This window comes from Terrapene carolina, unplaced genomic scaffold, assembly GCF_002925995.2.
Source record: "Terrapene carolina triunguis isolate 2854851 unplaced genomic scaffold, T_m_triunguis-2.0 Scaffold193, whole genome shotgun sequence".
Classification (NCBI taxonomy): Eukaryota; Metazoa; Chordata; order Testudines; family Emydidae; genus Terrapene; species Terrapene triunguis.
Genome location: NW_020664544.1, coordinates 317,031 through 331,694, shown reverse-complemented (window position 1 = coordinate 331,694; position 14,664 = coordinate 317,031). Strand labels below are relative to the sequence as shown.

Sequence of the window (14,664 nt, the reverse complement as noted above, 5' to 3'; positions counted from 1 at the left end):
TCAGCATCCTGACAATGGCCCAGTAAGACTGGAGCCGGTGTTGGGCTGTAGGGTGAATCATGCATGGGAGGGGCAGGGTGGGGATTGTAGGAAGGGATTTCTGTAATGCCCTGCACTTTGTAAATTCGTAAAGGCTTTATCTGAACAGGGGCTGACCCAAAATGGTGGTTTAAAGCGTTGGGAGAATTCGCACCTTTATCGTAGGCAGCTGGTGCTAGCGCAGTCTTATAATGTACATTGTTTCTCAATGAGAGTTGACAGCAAATCATAAAAAGCAAATGCTGTTAGCCAGGTACAAAAACTAAATACACAGTGAGAAAAAACATCCCCCCAAATATTTGGTATAAAACTTGAACGTGCCTAGCTCACACTGCGAGCCCATGATCTGCCACTGCTCCTGTCCTTGTCTCGCCTGCTGGAATGGGCTGCAGCAGGGCAGACACGACTTGGGTTGGAGGATTGCACAGGAGCAGGTCACTAGTGCACAGAGTTCTGGTCAGTGACAATACCTTGGCCAACACCGAACATGAAAGTAAATGCACATCCCCCATCTGGCTGAATCAACCCATACAAAGCCGCATGCTGATGCCAATGAGAGAAGCAGAGCAAGCTTAGAAGGGAAGGTAGAAGAAGCCGGGGAGCTGAATGAAGGGGCACCGGCCAAAGATATAGACCAATTTATTGATTATAGTATTTTTTACACTCATAAATAATAAAAATAAGTGATGCCAATGGGAAGGGCCCCCCCTTCTCCTTCACTCGTGGGGCAATGGAGAAAGTGTGTTTCCCAGAGGAGGAGTGAGCAGGGCGAGGGCTGCAGGCTGCAGAGGGCCAGAGGAGGGGTTGGGCCCGTACAGGAGGAGGGAGGTTCTCACAAGGGTGCAGAGGCAGGCTGAGCCCTTTGTAAATGGAACATCCCCACCACCCTGTGGGTCAGGGAGAGCGTCCCCGCCACGTTGCACCTGGGGCCGAAGCGAGGATCCCTGCCAGCTGCACAGAGAGGAAGCTCCTGGGAAATCAACCTCTTAAGCAATATAAAAAAACTTTCCCTCCAAACTGCCACAGGAGGCTGAGCCAACACCTCTCTGCCCTCAGGAGCCTGACAGTCAGCCAGAGGAGCAGCAGGGTGCAAGGAGAGCGGAGCTCCACCACACAGGCACTGCTGCTCCTGGGATCCTACCGTGGTTGTGTCTGGGTGGGGCTGCTTAGCACAGTGCGGGTAGGAGAAGGGCCCTCTCAGCGAGAAGGCTGGCAAAGCGTCTCCTAATCTCTCCTTATGCAGCCCGTGCTGCATTAGCCAGTAGGGGCCCCAGACAGCGTCTCATGAACTCCTCCCTTACCCCGCCCAGGCCCATCTGGGAAGGCCAGCTACAGATGAACAAGGAGAGTGTGGCTTTTTTACAAAGCGAATGCCTCACATCCAGAGGCTGAGGTTATTTTCTAACCTCCAGGGTTTACCCACAGGCCCAGGAACAGCAGGTCTGACCAGCACTAATGGGTCTCTCAAAATTGCTGAGGATGTTTTTGGTGGAAGCGCTTCAGTTTTGAAGAGCCTGGCTGCTGTAGGTAGCCCCTGCTCAGTCCGGAGCAATCAGCAGCCCAGCCACTGGCTTGGGCATTGGAGCCCATGGGCACCAGCATCCCTTTCCTCGGACTCCATCTCAGGCTTTACTCTCTATCCTCAAATTCCCAGTTATCTGCAGGGTTCCTCTGGCTCAGAGCCAGACTCCAGGCCAGTGGAGTCCAGGGGCTCCATGGCTCACCCACGGTGACATTTCCTGTCAAGGAGACCAGAACCACGCCAGCATTGGCTGGTAGCAGCTGGTCCCCTTCCTATCGTTGCCAGTATGACACTCAACAGCCCAGAGATGAAGCATCCTGAGCAAGGAGGCACCAAGACAGGAGCAAATGCATCCAAGGGAAGAAATGTTCCCCATTCCCGCCAAGCAGTTTGTATGGAACAAGTGTGAGCTGAAACCTTCAGCTCCCTGCTGCCCTTCCGGGGACAGGCCTGTCCCCAGCACGTAAGAAGTAGTGTGGGTAAGAACAGTGCTTGTAGGAAGGTTGGGTGTCTGGGGGCTGCTTTGTAGGAGTGTGTGTGTCTGGGGAAGCATGGGAATTAACTGCAGTTTCATAGAATCATAAAATCAGAGGAGAGAGCCCAACAGGCTCCCATTTCCTCCCCACCCCGCTCGGCGGGAGGCAAAGGCCAGAGACAGGATCGATGCTGGGGATGTGACACGATCACACATTTAACTGACTGGAGGCGGCACTGAGAGGTTTCTGTACTGGTGAGAGAGTCGGTTCCATTGCACCAAGTCTGGGCCCACATCCTGGGTGAATGAGGTGCAGCCAATGTCTTTCAGAGCCTCAGTTGCTGGCTGGCTGTCCAAGGATGGGCTTGCATCACCACTGCCTGTTTCAAAGGCAGCTATTCAAAGAGTCTAGTGGAGCCCAAGCTGGCCCAGGAAAGCTCCTATGCAGATCGATTACTAACAAACATCTCCATAGATACAAACACAATGGCTGTGCAGCGGGCTCCTGGTGGAATTAATAGGGGTAGCTCTTGCTGTAAGGCTGGGAAGGGAGGCTCCCAAGGTCCTGGATGTAAGCCGTGTTCTCGTCCAGATGGGAGAGAGGAACAGTGTCTTCCTCGCTGATCTGCCGGTCAAACTCTGCTTTCAGGGTTGGCCGCTGATTGTCAGGGAAGGCCAGGGAGAAAAGGGCTTCAGGCTCACACACAAACTTGTACACATAGCGCTCTCCAGCAACCTGCAGGGAGGAGACAAGGTGAATGCTACAGTCTCTGTCCCACCCACTCCTTATGCAGCTAGCTGCTCCCAGCGAATGACAGCAGCCATTGGCACGTGAGTTGTTCAGTGGGGGATGAGAGGGACCCCCCCACAGAGCTAGGAAAGACCCTGGGCTCCTCTAGATCGTCCCCATGTCTGAGAGGGAGTTTTCACCACTTCATCAAGCATCCTCTGTGGCTGCTGCTCTAGTCCCACCTGGACTAGCTCCAGGGACAGTGACACCACAACCCGATAAGCAGGCAGGGCACATTGCAAGGGGCAGCTTTTCTCTTAGGGGGCTGGAAATGGGGAGGGCGGGGAAGAGACTCTTAACTGTAGGGATGGAGAACCATTCAATGAGGAGCAGAATTTGTCGTGGGTTATCTTCAATTGCTGGACTTATGCTGTATTTATAGGTTACATCAAGGGTGCCCAGAGCACATGGATAGGTGCTACCTTTAGCCTTTTTATAACTCTAACTAGCACTAATAACAAGAGCCTCCCTTGCCAGCTAATCCCATGACAAGCGCCCTGACTGTTGTTAAGAGGATCCCCCCTTGCTCCCCAATGCAGGTATACATGGAGAAAGCATGACCCCGCCCCCAATTGGCTTTCCCCTAGGATGCCTGGATTCAGCTCCTTCAACCGTTCCTCGGTGGGTCTTGTTTCTTTGCTTCCTGCTCTGCGAATGGTGGGCCAGGGAGAGAGTTGCAGGGAAAGAGGGAACCTCAGGAAGTCAGGGGGTTCAGAACTTGCCATGAGCCAGCCAAACCTCCAATCACAAGCAAGACAAGTGTCAGGACGAGCATAGAACTTGGATCCCGTCACAAACTGACCTTCTGCATGATGCCTTTCTCATAATAATAGCGAAGGGACCGGCTCAGCTTGTCGTAGTTCATGGCCGGCCGGTTCTTTTGGATACCCCACAGCCTGGCCACCTGCAGGACAAAACCCCAGGGTGCATTAATGTCTGTGAGCTCTGAGGAAAGGAGCGCATGACAAATGCCTGTGTGTGTCTGTCTGTCTGGGGGATGTTCCATGTGATCCATTTCTGAGGGAAGAATGCTGCTCAATAGGCAATATAAATAATAATTTATAGCAGGCAAACAATGGAATACAAATAATAAATACCGCACCATTTACACTTCACTGCAGCGAACAAGGACGGCAAGGCTGATAAAGAGAAGCTTCCTTCCACCACTGAGAGAATGTGTGTGTGCAAACGTCCCTGTGGCAATTGTATTGATGGAAAAATCCATCAGTAGGCAAACATTGTCAGGCAATGAACTCCCTTCCTCGATCCCCCAACATTCCGACAGAAGTAAGGGGTTTGAGAATCCTGGGTAATCCTGGGTGCTGAGTGGCTGATAAAAAGGTCACATGTTACTACAGTCTACATGCAAAGCGCTTGGCACTTTTAGCCAGTGCCTATATATTGGCGTGATATGCCCACAGCCAGGTCAGCACTGGGAAAGGGCCACTTCACCTGAAACCATCTTCAGCCTTGAATGATGAGCACTGTTATACAAAAATGAGGCTGAGAAAACACTTGTAAACGAATGTTAATAGTGAAGTGACCCAGCAAAGTGACTCAGCCCATCTGCACTGCATATGTTCGTAAGAGCCTGGGGATTAGCTAGAGCAGCCGCTAAACACAGCCATAAATCGGATCCTGACATTAATGGATGTTCCAGACACATTTCCCAGCTATTATCACAGTTTATTGCTCTGTTTGGAACATGGTGGCACTAGAAGTGATATCTCTGTTAATTGCAGTTCGAATCCATCCATCCCCAGATTTCTCCCAGATTTTTATTTAAAATGCTGTGATCAATGAGGTACACTCCTGCCTCGGCTCTCAGAGACTGCTTCGGGCACTGAATGCCAGGTAGGTGGCACAGAACCAACATGGGACAGCCCAAGAGTAAAACCCCTTGGAAGGAGGAGACCAGCTGAGAAACCCACCAACTGCAGTTCCCTTTAGCAACTCTGAGAGGAGCTATTGGAGGGGAAACTGCCATCTCCTGTATCTGGGACCCACTGACCCAAACTGTTCACCTGCTGGAGCTCAGGTGATGGGGGCGGCCATCATAAGGCTGGGATTTTTGGGCACGTAGCTGCCGTGGCCTCCTCCTCTAAAACCCCAGCCTCAGTGGTGACTCTTAGGGCAACTGGCAAGCAGGAGGCTTTACAGACGTGTGGCAAAGGCCCCGGCCCTCAGGAATCTGAAGAATCAGTAACTCAGCCCAGGGGCCCCTCTTGTTCCATGGGTAGAAGCTGAAGAGTTTTCACCTCCTCAGGCTCAATGAGTTTGAACTCCATTCCTCTGCCGGTCCAGGCGATGAAGTGGGAATTGGTGGGATCATCCAGCAAAGCCACCAGGAACTGCCAGAGCTGAAGAGACCCTCGGCGTTGGTACGGGGGTCCTTCCCGGTACCCGCCCACTTCCTGCTTGATGTCTCCTGCTGAGCAGAACAAACACAAAGGGTTTTGCTATGTCCCTTTCCTTGCCCTCCAGCAGTTCTGCCTCTCCTGACGGGAGGAAGATGCAGAGACGGCTTCTCGGTGGACAGCCACAAAAGACAAAGGCCACCTACAGAGGTTACTGCAGGGATGCCTGAGGACTAACCTCTTCTCACCTGCTGTTTACCCAAGAGGAGAGTCTGGCTAGAAAGCGAGAGCCCGGAGTGCAGCAGGAATCGTGTGACAAGCCAGCTGAAAGAGTTGCTCGCTCTTTGTTTAATTGGAAGAAGCTGGGGGAGTTTTACTGTAGTTCAGGGATCACTCCACAGTGACCCTAATGCACTGTGACATGGCATGCGCTCCCAGGGGAGCCCCATCCTCCGGGGATGGATGCTAAAGGAACCAGCTGCCCTCTGAGTTCTGAGAGAACTCTGCAGAAATAGAGCTTTAGAGCAAATGTGCTTCGCTGTCCCCTTCAGAGACTGGACCCCACCTCCCTTGACTCCTGCATCCCTGGGCAGTGGGGAATCACTAGCTACTCATTTAAGCCCCGGCTCAGAACTGCTGTTAATGTGCAGACAGCCTAGCTGGCTGATGCCCAGCATCAAAGCCCATTAGATAATCTCCTCCTCTAATGTTCATAAAGGCAGGGCTGGCCCTTGGGTACCCAGTGGGGGTGGGCAAATCCCAAAGGGGACGAGGAGAGAGGCTGAGAAATACAGGTGCCAAGATTCTGGGCAGATGCCGGGCCTGGCTTCTGGCATGAGGCATTTACATGTTCAGGCGTGACTCCCTGCAGCAGCAAAGCACATCAGAATGATTTCAGCTTGTGTCTCATCCCAGGGCAATCCCACACACGCTGACCTGGTATGGGAGGCAGGCTGCACATCAGGACCAAGCTCCATTACTGTGAGTGAGCCCATGTTAGACGCACTGCCGCCTGGCTGCAGAGTGACACTGACAACCACATAGCGACTCTAGAGGTGCCTGAGTGGAACTACTGTAAACTGAAGCCGGGTGAAGAGGCCCTGGGGTGCCATGCTCAGCCGGCACTAGGAAAGGGCAGTGATCTTGGCGAGAAGGTTTGGAGGTGTTTGTGGAGAGCTGGGACTGTAATCAAGGGGGACTGGGCCCCAACACCAATGACAAGGCTGGGAAACGGGGCCACTGGCTGGGTGGTTCTGGGTTCAACTACTGTGCAGAAATCAGTATCTCTCAAGTGTTTGCCTACAACATTTCAGTTTGCACAAGAGTGAAGAGGAGGAGAAATTCACCACCAACTGTAGTGATCTGGGCTCAGCTGCTGAAATGTCTGTCTGCTGCTATGAAAACTCAGAAAACAAACTCCCAGGAAGCACAACATCAGCCATGACTCATACATCCAGGTGCGGCATCTCCTAATGAACAGGGTCACGAAGAGGGTAAGCAGAGCTGGCAGTGTGCATATTCCTGCTCACATGGTACATAGGGCCTGGGGTAACCTCATCCTACCCCAAGATTTGGAAGACACACAGGTTTCTCTCTGACCTTCAAACTTCTCCGGGACGACACAGACATCATCAGCAAATGGCCTCATCTGCTTGTTGTAGCCATAGCCTGGAAGAGACAGCAGCAGATGTAATCAGAGAACACAGACAAGCTGCGGCACTGCAGTGAGGTCCATTGCAGGAGCAGATGAAGAGGAGACAGAGCCATGGAGGTTTCTTACCTAATGTCCCTTCGGTATTTGAATGGCTTTGATACCCCTCAGCATTCATGTACATGGAAGGACAGCCAGGAACATCTACAGAATGAGCAACACACACAGATCACTGCCAAGCACAAAACCCATCAGGGCTGGCCTGCTCATCATACAGGATCACAGCCTCAGGCCCTGAAACAGTCAGGCCAACCACTAGCCTTGTGCCCTCCTAAGAGAAAAGTGAGACTCTAGATCCCGTCTTAGCTCCAGCTCAGAGTGGTTCTAGGGCTTGTCCTCTCACCATGGATAGCCATGGATTAAATTAATGTACAATTGTGACACCATCCAAAGCACCGTTTTCATCCGTGATGACAGACAGAGCAGAAATAAGAGCAGAAATATTAACACAGGTTACATTTGTTTGCTATTTCTCCTTCGTTTAGGGTTTAGGGTGACGTGACACTGGACTGCACTATGATTGTTACAGATGAAGAGGATGTTATTAGTCAGGCTGGGCAGGGATGGTGTCCCTATCCTTTGTTTGCCAGAAGCTGGAATGAGTGACAGGGGATGGATCACTTGATAATTGCCTCTTCTGTTCATTCCCTCTGGGGCACCTGGCATTGGCCACTGTCAGAAGACAGGATACTGGGCTAGATGGACCTTTGGTCTGACACAGTCTGGCCATTCCTATGTTCTTATTTTCCTACAGTGCAGCTATGGACGGCAGCCCCCCCCGCTGCATATTGCTCTATGGACAGTCTGTTTCAGGTATATTGTTGCAGGCACTTGGGGTCTTACTGGTGTTAATCTGAGACAGCTGGCTGCAAAGATTGGGAGTTCTCATGAGCATTAGAGAAAGCAAGAGGGTAAAAACAAGGTGGGTGTGGAAGAGGGCAGCAGTTTTAAAGGTTCTATACTGCACATACAGTATGACTGGTTACTGTAGTTTATACACTAATTTTCCAGCCCCAGCTGGGATGGGGGAAGTAACTGGATGCTTTGGAAGAGTTTTCTCATGTCCTCTTGTATAATGCAGTTGCCTTCAGCGCTGTTTTGCTGATGCTAAGGGCAGGGGTACACTGAACTGACTGCAGTCTGCATTGTACATTATTACAGGCATAAACTAGTTTCACGAAAACCATTCTGCTAGAAGCAGGGTCATTTTTACGCATGTCTGGGCGGAGGCACTTAGTGAGGGGTATTGTCTCCATGGCGGGCACAGAGAGACATTCAGAACCCCAGTGGGAAATTTGACTGAATTTATTTTTGTTCATGAAAACCAGTCCAAAGTGGCCATTAAAACGCCAGGAGAGCGGGAGCAACCTTCTTTCTTCAAAGGGGGATTGATCTCGTGTGGATCACGGCAGCATGTGCCCGCACCTCGGGCAGGAGTCTGCTGGAAAATAAGCTTTTCACTGAGAAAAACTAACTTTATTCCCTGACTGGTTGGGTTCCCAGCCAGCCCCCTTTGGAGATTATTAATAAACATTTCTGTTGTGCCGTGATCAGCTCTGACATCCTCTGAGATGCTGGGTCTTCACCCCTGACTTCCCCCAGGATGCTTGCTGTGGGGGTGACAGAGCCAAGAGGAAGATAGTGAGTCCAGCTGATTAGAAAGTTCTGCTTAGCGCAGCAGACAGACCCAGCTGTACTTGGAGTGGCTCCCATCCTCCAGTTTGGTGTTAGTGGCACAGATGTAAAAGAAAAGATTTGCTTCTCAGAACAAAGCTGGTTTATCTTGCGATTTAACCTCCAAACGAGGGAGTCGTTTCTCATTGTCCCTGACTCGCTCCAGGCAGCAGTCAGACAGCAACACACCAGCTCATGTTACCAGCCACCGGCTGATGTCAGCTGCCTATGAAAAGAAAGCATGTGGTGAAAGCCGACACCACCGCCAGCCCAACTGGGAGCTCAGCTCCTTCCCCAGCCCTCCATTTTGTGAATGAAATTCCTCCGACTCCATTCAGAGGGAGAGGAGCAGTGTGTGCCAAGCTGCAGGGCGGGAGCACGGTTCAAGGTTATGTAATGCAATCCCTGGCACTGGGGAGGAGCGCTCCAGCTCCCCTAGCATTTGAAGGTCACTGGCGCTGCAGAGACCGCAGCGCATTCTCTGTCCTAATTCCAAGCCACTGGACTCCCTTCTGCAGCTTTTGACAAAGGGATTTCTGTGCAACTTCTGCACGGCTGGTCCTTGTGTAACACAGCAAAGTTTGCAGGGAGCTAAACTGAATGCAGGGGAGCTTGCAGCGTGCACACCATAGGTGCTGGAACTAGGGGTGCAGCCGCTCCCGCTGGCTTGAAGGGGTTCATTATATGCAGGGTTTCCAGTTTGGTTCAATGGCTCTCAGCACCCCCACTGTACAAACTGTTCCAGCACCCCCGGCGCACACTGACCCAGGTGGGAAAATCGCTTTCTGCAGAACCCACTAGCTATTCCCTCGGGCCACTGCTGCCTCCTAGGTGCCCAAAGCTCTTTCTAAGAGCTAGTGTAACCCACACACCTCCTGGGTGTGGTGCTCTGTCCCATCTAGTGGCACTGAGACCACAGAGAGAGAGAGAAACTGAATCTGCTCTACAGCCAGTTGGCTTTTAGCTCATGCACTAAGCTCTAGAGGTCCCAGGTTCGATCCCGACCGGGGTCTGACGGCGTTACACTAGGAAATCACATTTCCTCCCTTTGGGGTGGGAGAACGTGTCATCTGGATATCAGTGCCTGCTGAAAAGCCCTCGCCAACACACCTCTCTTATTTAGGGAGTAATAACAGCCTCCCATCAGCACTATATCTGAGCACCGTCCATGCAAAACCAAGAGCCACACTGAAGTCCCTAGTGGTCCATTTCTGACCCATCTCATGACACCAGAACAAGTGAGTGACACTCCGAGTACCTTTCCCAGACCTGAGGATGAACTCTGTGTGGCTCGAAAGCTTGCCTCTCACCAACAGAAAGCAACAAAGAGTCCTGTGGCAATCTGTTAGTCTTTAAGGAGCCAAAGGACTCTTTGTTGCTTTTTACAGATCCAGACTAACACGGCTACCCCTCTGATACTTGTCACCAACAGAAGTTGGTCCAATAAAAGATGATACCTCCCCCGCCTTGTCGAAAGAACAACAGGCAAATGAAGCTGCTAAGATGCTATCCTTCTTGGTTTTTTTAAACACAATGCATTAGCCTGTGGAACTCACTGCCACATGATAGTTTGAGGCCAAGAGCTGAGTGGGATTTGACATTTATGTAAATCATGAGACTATCCAGAGTTACATTAAAAAATAAGAATTTATAGGGGTGTTAAACACTTCTTCTTCAGGGCATGAGCCAACCTCTAAGTGCCTGGGGCTAGGGGCAGATTATTCCATAACTGTTCATTATAGGGTGTTTTATATCGCTTGCCAAAGCATCTGGTGCTGGGCACTGTTGCAGACAGAAGCCTGGTTAGATGGACCCCTGGTCTGATCGGGATTAGCAGTTCATATGTTGTGGTGTGAGGAACACACACAGAGTTCCATTCCCCTCTGTATTTTGTCACTTACTCATTATTCACTGGGGACTCTGGATTAGTGATTGTGCATTGCTGGGGAAGGTGTCAGAAGACAACAAGGCACCCCCAGGATTCTTCAAGGATGCAGAGAAACCAGATGTGACCTACACTGCCCATGCACAGGTCTGGGCTCCTTTTTTTGAGGACTCACCCTTGGAATCTAACCAGAACATGACTAAAAATGCATCCAGAAAGCAAGAGTACTGCTCAGTGTTCCCAGATCCATCAAGAGGAGGTCATTGTAGCCTGGCCTGCTGCCAGAGCATTTCTGCAGATTGCAAACGTCAGAGTTCCTACCAGGAAACAGTCTCTGATCTTTTTAAGGAAGCAAAAGTTATGATTTATTGTTGTTGTTGGCAGGCAGTTTGTGGGGCATAGCTCAAAGACTAAACATGGTACTTGAGCTTTTTTCCATGGTCTTTGTTACCCCAGTCAGAGTGCCAGGCACTTTCATGACGCCTTACAAGTTGGGCTCAGTATGGGCCCAGTCCTGCATTGCTGATGGAGTTTTGCCATTGATTGCAATAATGCAGGATCGTCCCGTCCCTGCAGGGTTGTGGGCAGCACAGAACCCACTGGGAGGCTGAGCAGGCAGGACGTGGCAGCATTGCCAATACTGCCAGGCAGTTCTGAGGTTTCACTGGAAACTGGCAGGGCAGCAGTCCATTTTCTAAGCAATTATAGACTCATCATCATCTCAAAAGTCGCTGCTTTCCAAAAATCCTCCCCTTTATCATTCAGGGAGAAAGGAATTTGCTCCAGAGAGCCCATGGAATGTCCTCTGTAATAGGCCAACTAGGGCGAGGCAGAGAGATTATGCTTCTTGGCCTCCATGTCTGGCCCCTTCACCACTTAAGATTGTCAATAACAGGCTAGTAAAGAACATGCATTACTGTGCATTAGCCTTCATTAATTTCCCAGCTCTGAGGGCCGCGAGAATCTCTGGCAGGGCAGTATTCCTGTAATTAGGGTTCAGGCACGGGGGGAGGAAGGCCACACCTCTCTTTGAGATGTAATCGTAGGCTTCAGGGAAAGGTAGAGGACAGACTTGGGGAGCAGCCCAGCGACCTGTAATCCCCTGCAGACCCTCTGGGATGCTCTGTCCCTTTCCCTTTGGGGCAGGCAACGTGGCATCCTATGTGTGTATGTAGCACCCAGCACAATAGGGTCCTGCTCTTTGACCAGAACCCCTAGGCAATATTAAAATAGAAATAATACCCTAACAACATAAATTCCTACTGGGCAGCTGCAGCTGTGGGATTCTCCTTCTGCAGCCTGGAAAGTCTGATTCATCGATTCACAGAGTTCAAGGCCAGAATGGGTCAATTCTGATCATCTAGTGCAGAGGTTCTCAAACTTCTTTGCTCCGTGACTCCCTTCTGACAACAAAAATTACTACATGACCTCAGGAGGGGGGACTGAAGCCTGAGCCCACCCAAGCCCTGCTGCCCTGGGGTGGGGGGGACGCCCAAAGCCAAAGTCCGAGCCCCACCACCCCTGGTTGGGGAGGGGAGGCGCAAAGCTTCAGCCCCAGGCAGGGGGCCTGTAACCTGAGCCCTGCCGCCCAGGGCTTGGGCTTTGGTCCTAGGTGGTGGGGCTTGGGCTTTGGCTTTAGTCCCAGGCCCCAGCAAGTCTAAGCCAGGCCTGGCGACCCCATTAAAATGGGGTCATGACCCACAGTTTGAGAACCCCTGATCTAGTCTAACCTCTTGCATAGTACAGGCCCCAGAACCTCATCCAGTAATTTCTGTATCAAACCTCTAAATGCTGGCTGAGCGGGAGCTTATCTTTTAGAAAGAGACCCAGTCTCGATTTAAAGATTTCACGGGATGGAGAATCCACAATGGCCCTAGGTAAATTGTTCCAATGGTTAATCACCCACCCTAATAAAAATCTGTGCCTTTTTCCCAGGTGGGATTTGTCTAGTTTCAGCTTCCAATCAGTGGGTCTTGTTCTGCCTTTTTCTACTAGAGTAAAGAGCCATTTTCTGTCAGAAACGTCTTCCCTAGGCAAGTACGTGTAGACTGGTATCAAGTTACCTCTTCACCTTCTCTTGGATAAACTAAACCGATTGGGCTTCCGAAGCCTCTCACTCAGTCTAAGGCATGTTTTCCAACCTCGAATCAGTCTCATAGCTCTTTCCCTGCTGCTCTCCTGAGACCTCCCTCAGGCTCAGAGGGCGTGGAAATTGGGAGGGGAGGTTTCCCAGGAGGAGGGAGGCTGTTAGCCAAAGCACCTATGCGCTGCTGCCCCATAGCATGGCAATGGAAAGCTAGAACAAAAATGCCACTTCAAAGCCCGTGACAATGCCAGCGAGTAGGTTCCCCAGGAGCCAGTGCACCCAGCAGCCTCTGGCCTGCATGTATTGCTTTAGTCAGGATAATTCTCCTGCCCTACCTGAGTCATAGGCATAGTCTGTCTGCTCCTGCTTGATCACCACTCCCGCTGGGTACCGGTGGTCACTGCTGCCCCCCAGCTGGCTTGCCTGCTCATACATCGGGTCGTGGTACTCCTGTTTAAAGCCCTGCGGATGGTACTGTAGGCAGGGCTCGGACATCTGTCGCTGGTAGGCAACTGGAGCTTCTCGGCCCATGCCCTGAGAGGAGGGGAAGGAACGGCACATCTCCGTAGGCGGCTGGTAGACAGAGCTAAACGGGGGGAAATAGCTGATGTGGTGACTGCTTTCCCTAATCACAAACTGTTCGGGACCCATATGCAAAGGTGGGAGGAACAGAGATTTAGAGGGTTGTACCTTAATCAAAAGAGACACTCATGCAGAGCTCTAGCAAGGAAAGGGCACCTTGCAGGATATTCCCAGGGGCTGTTGCATAGCTGTAGGTCATATAGAATCTACAGCTATAGAGCTGAATGGGCTTCAGACAATAGACTTCCCCCACATGGGCACCAGGCAGCAGCTTGGGACCCAGGCTGGTAACAAGAGGGAAGGTCTATGATTGCTGGAAAGAGACAGCTTTGATTCAGATACAGTGGGGGACATCAAGGGAGCTTTGGGGAGGGCAGCCCCTTTCACTGGAGGCTGTCTACCACCTTGCCACTGGTGTGGTCACTCACCTGTGTTCCATGAGGTATCCACGGCTGGATGTGGGTTGGGACGGCCCCCGAGGGCTCAGGAAGCTCCTGTCCTGCCTAGGGAAATGTTGAAGCGGTGACTGTATCGGGGTTCCTGGGTTTGGGGACTTGAGTCCAACTTGTCTGGTTTGGTCATAGGCACTGGGACAGTCAAACAGATATTGGAATATTACAATCTCCTGACAGCGACCCATTCCATTCACCTGGGGAGAACGTGCCACAGGCAGTCACCTGGCAATGCAGCTCTCTGAGTAAACTTCCCTCTTTTTTATTACTGATCACTCTCCTTGATCAAACTAATGGCACTTTACAGAGGGGTCACCCAATGAAATTAATAGGCAGCAGGTTTAAAACAAACAAAAGGAAGTATTTTGTCACACAACGCACAGTCAACCTGTGGAACTCCTTGCCAGAGGATGTTGTGAAGGCCAAGGCTATAACAGGGTTCAAAAAAGAACTAGATAAGTTCATGGAGGATAGGTCCATCAATGGCTATTAACCAGGATGGGCAAGGGATGGTATCCATAGCCTCTGTTTGCCAGAAGCTGGGAATGGGCGACAGGGGATGGATCATTTGATGATTCCCTATTCTGTTCATTCCCTCTGGGGCACCTGGCATTGGCCACTGTTGGAAGACAGGATACTGGGGTAGATGGACCTGTGGTCTGACCCAATATGGCCGTTTTTATGTTCTTATGAATGGGAGAACAAGGCCTGGGTGGTGAAGAGCTTACACTGCAAATACAAAGACGTGCAGAGGAGTGGTGGGGAGGTCAGTACAGGGAGGATCTGGGGAAGGGAGGGATGAAGGAGGAGAGGGAAAGTGCTTGGCAGACAAGCAGAGGGAAATTTTTCTAAGCATCAGGGGCAGCCAAGACACCAATAAAGAGATGCAGGGGGACCGTGCAGAGATTGAGAACGGGTACAGCAAAGCACTGCTACATTGGGAGGGTTTATTTGAACAAGTAAACATGCTGGCACCAGTGGCAGATTTAGAGTTAGTGGGGCCTGTGCGCCACTTCATTTTCGCCCCATCCCGCCCCCGCCCCTGGACCCAGCCAAGAAAAAGAACATTCTCTCCTATCTCCCCCCCGTTT

General features: G+C 51.2%; 1 protein-coding gene across 7 annotated transcripts in view; it reads right to left on the bottom strand.

The window, feature by feature from the left end:
- Window positions 1–661: 661 nt before the first annotated feature.
- The window catches only part of ETV4 (ETS variant 4), a 44,946-nt gene continuing 30,943 nt past the window's right edge, over window positions 662–14,664 (bottom strand). For 3 of the 7 annotated variants that reach the window (XM_024224325.2, XM_024224327.2, XM_024224329.2), the window contains exons 7-13: window positions 13,550–13,708; window positions 12,875–13,125; window positions 6,964–7,038; window positions 6,783–6,851; window positions 5,085–5,257; window positions 3,629–3,730; window positions 662–2,772 (exon numbers count right to left, since the gene is read on the bottom strand). In XM_024224325.2, the coding sequence (XP_024080093.1) occupies window positions 2,551–2,772; window positions 3,629–3,730; window positions 5,085–5,257; window positions 6,783–6,851; window positions 6,964–7,038; window positions 12,875–13,125; window positions 13,550–13,708 (1,051 nt within the window). In that variant the 3' untranslated portion in view covers window positions 662–2,550. The remainder of the gene's footprint in view (window positions 2,773–3,628; window positions 3,731–5,084; window positions 5,258–6,782; window positions 6,852–6,963; window positions 7,039–12,874; window positions 13,126–13,549; window positions 13,709–14,664) is intronic. The other 4 variants (XM_024224326.2, XM_024224328.2, XM_024224330.2 and 1 more) reach the window with 2 other exon arrangements.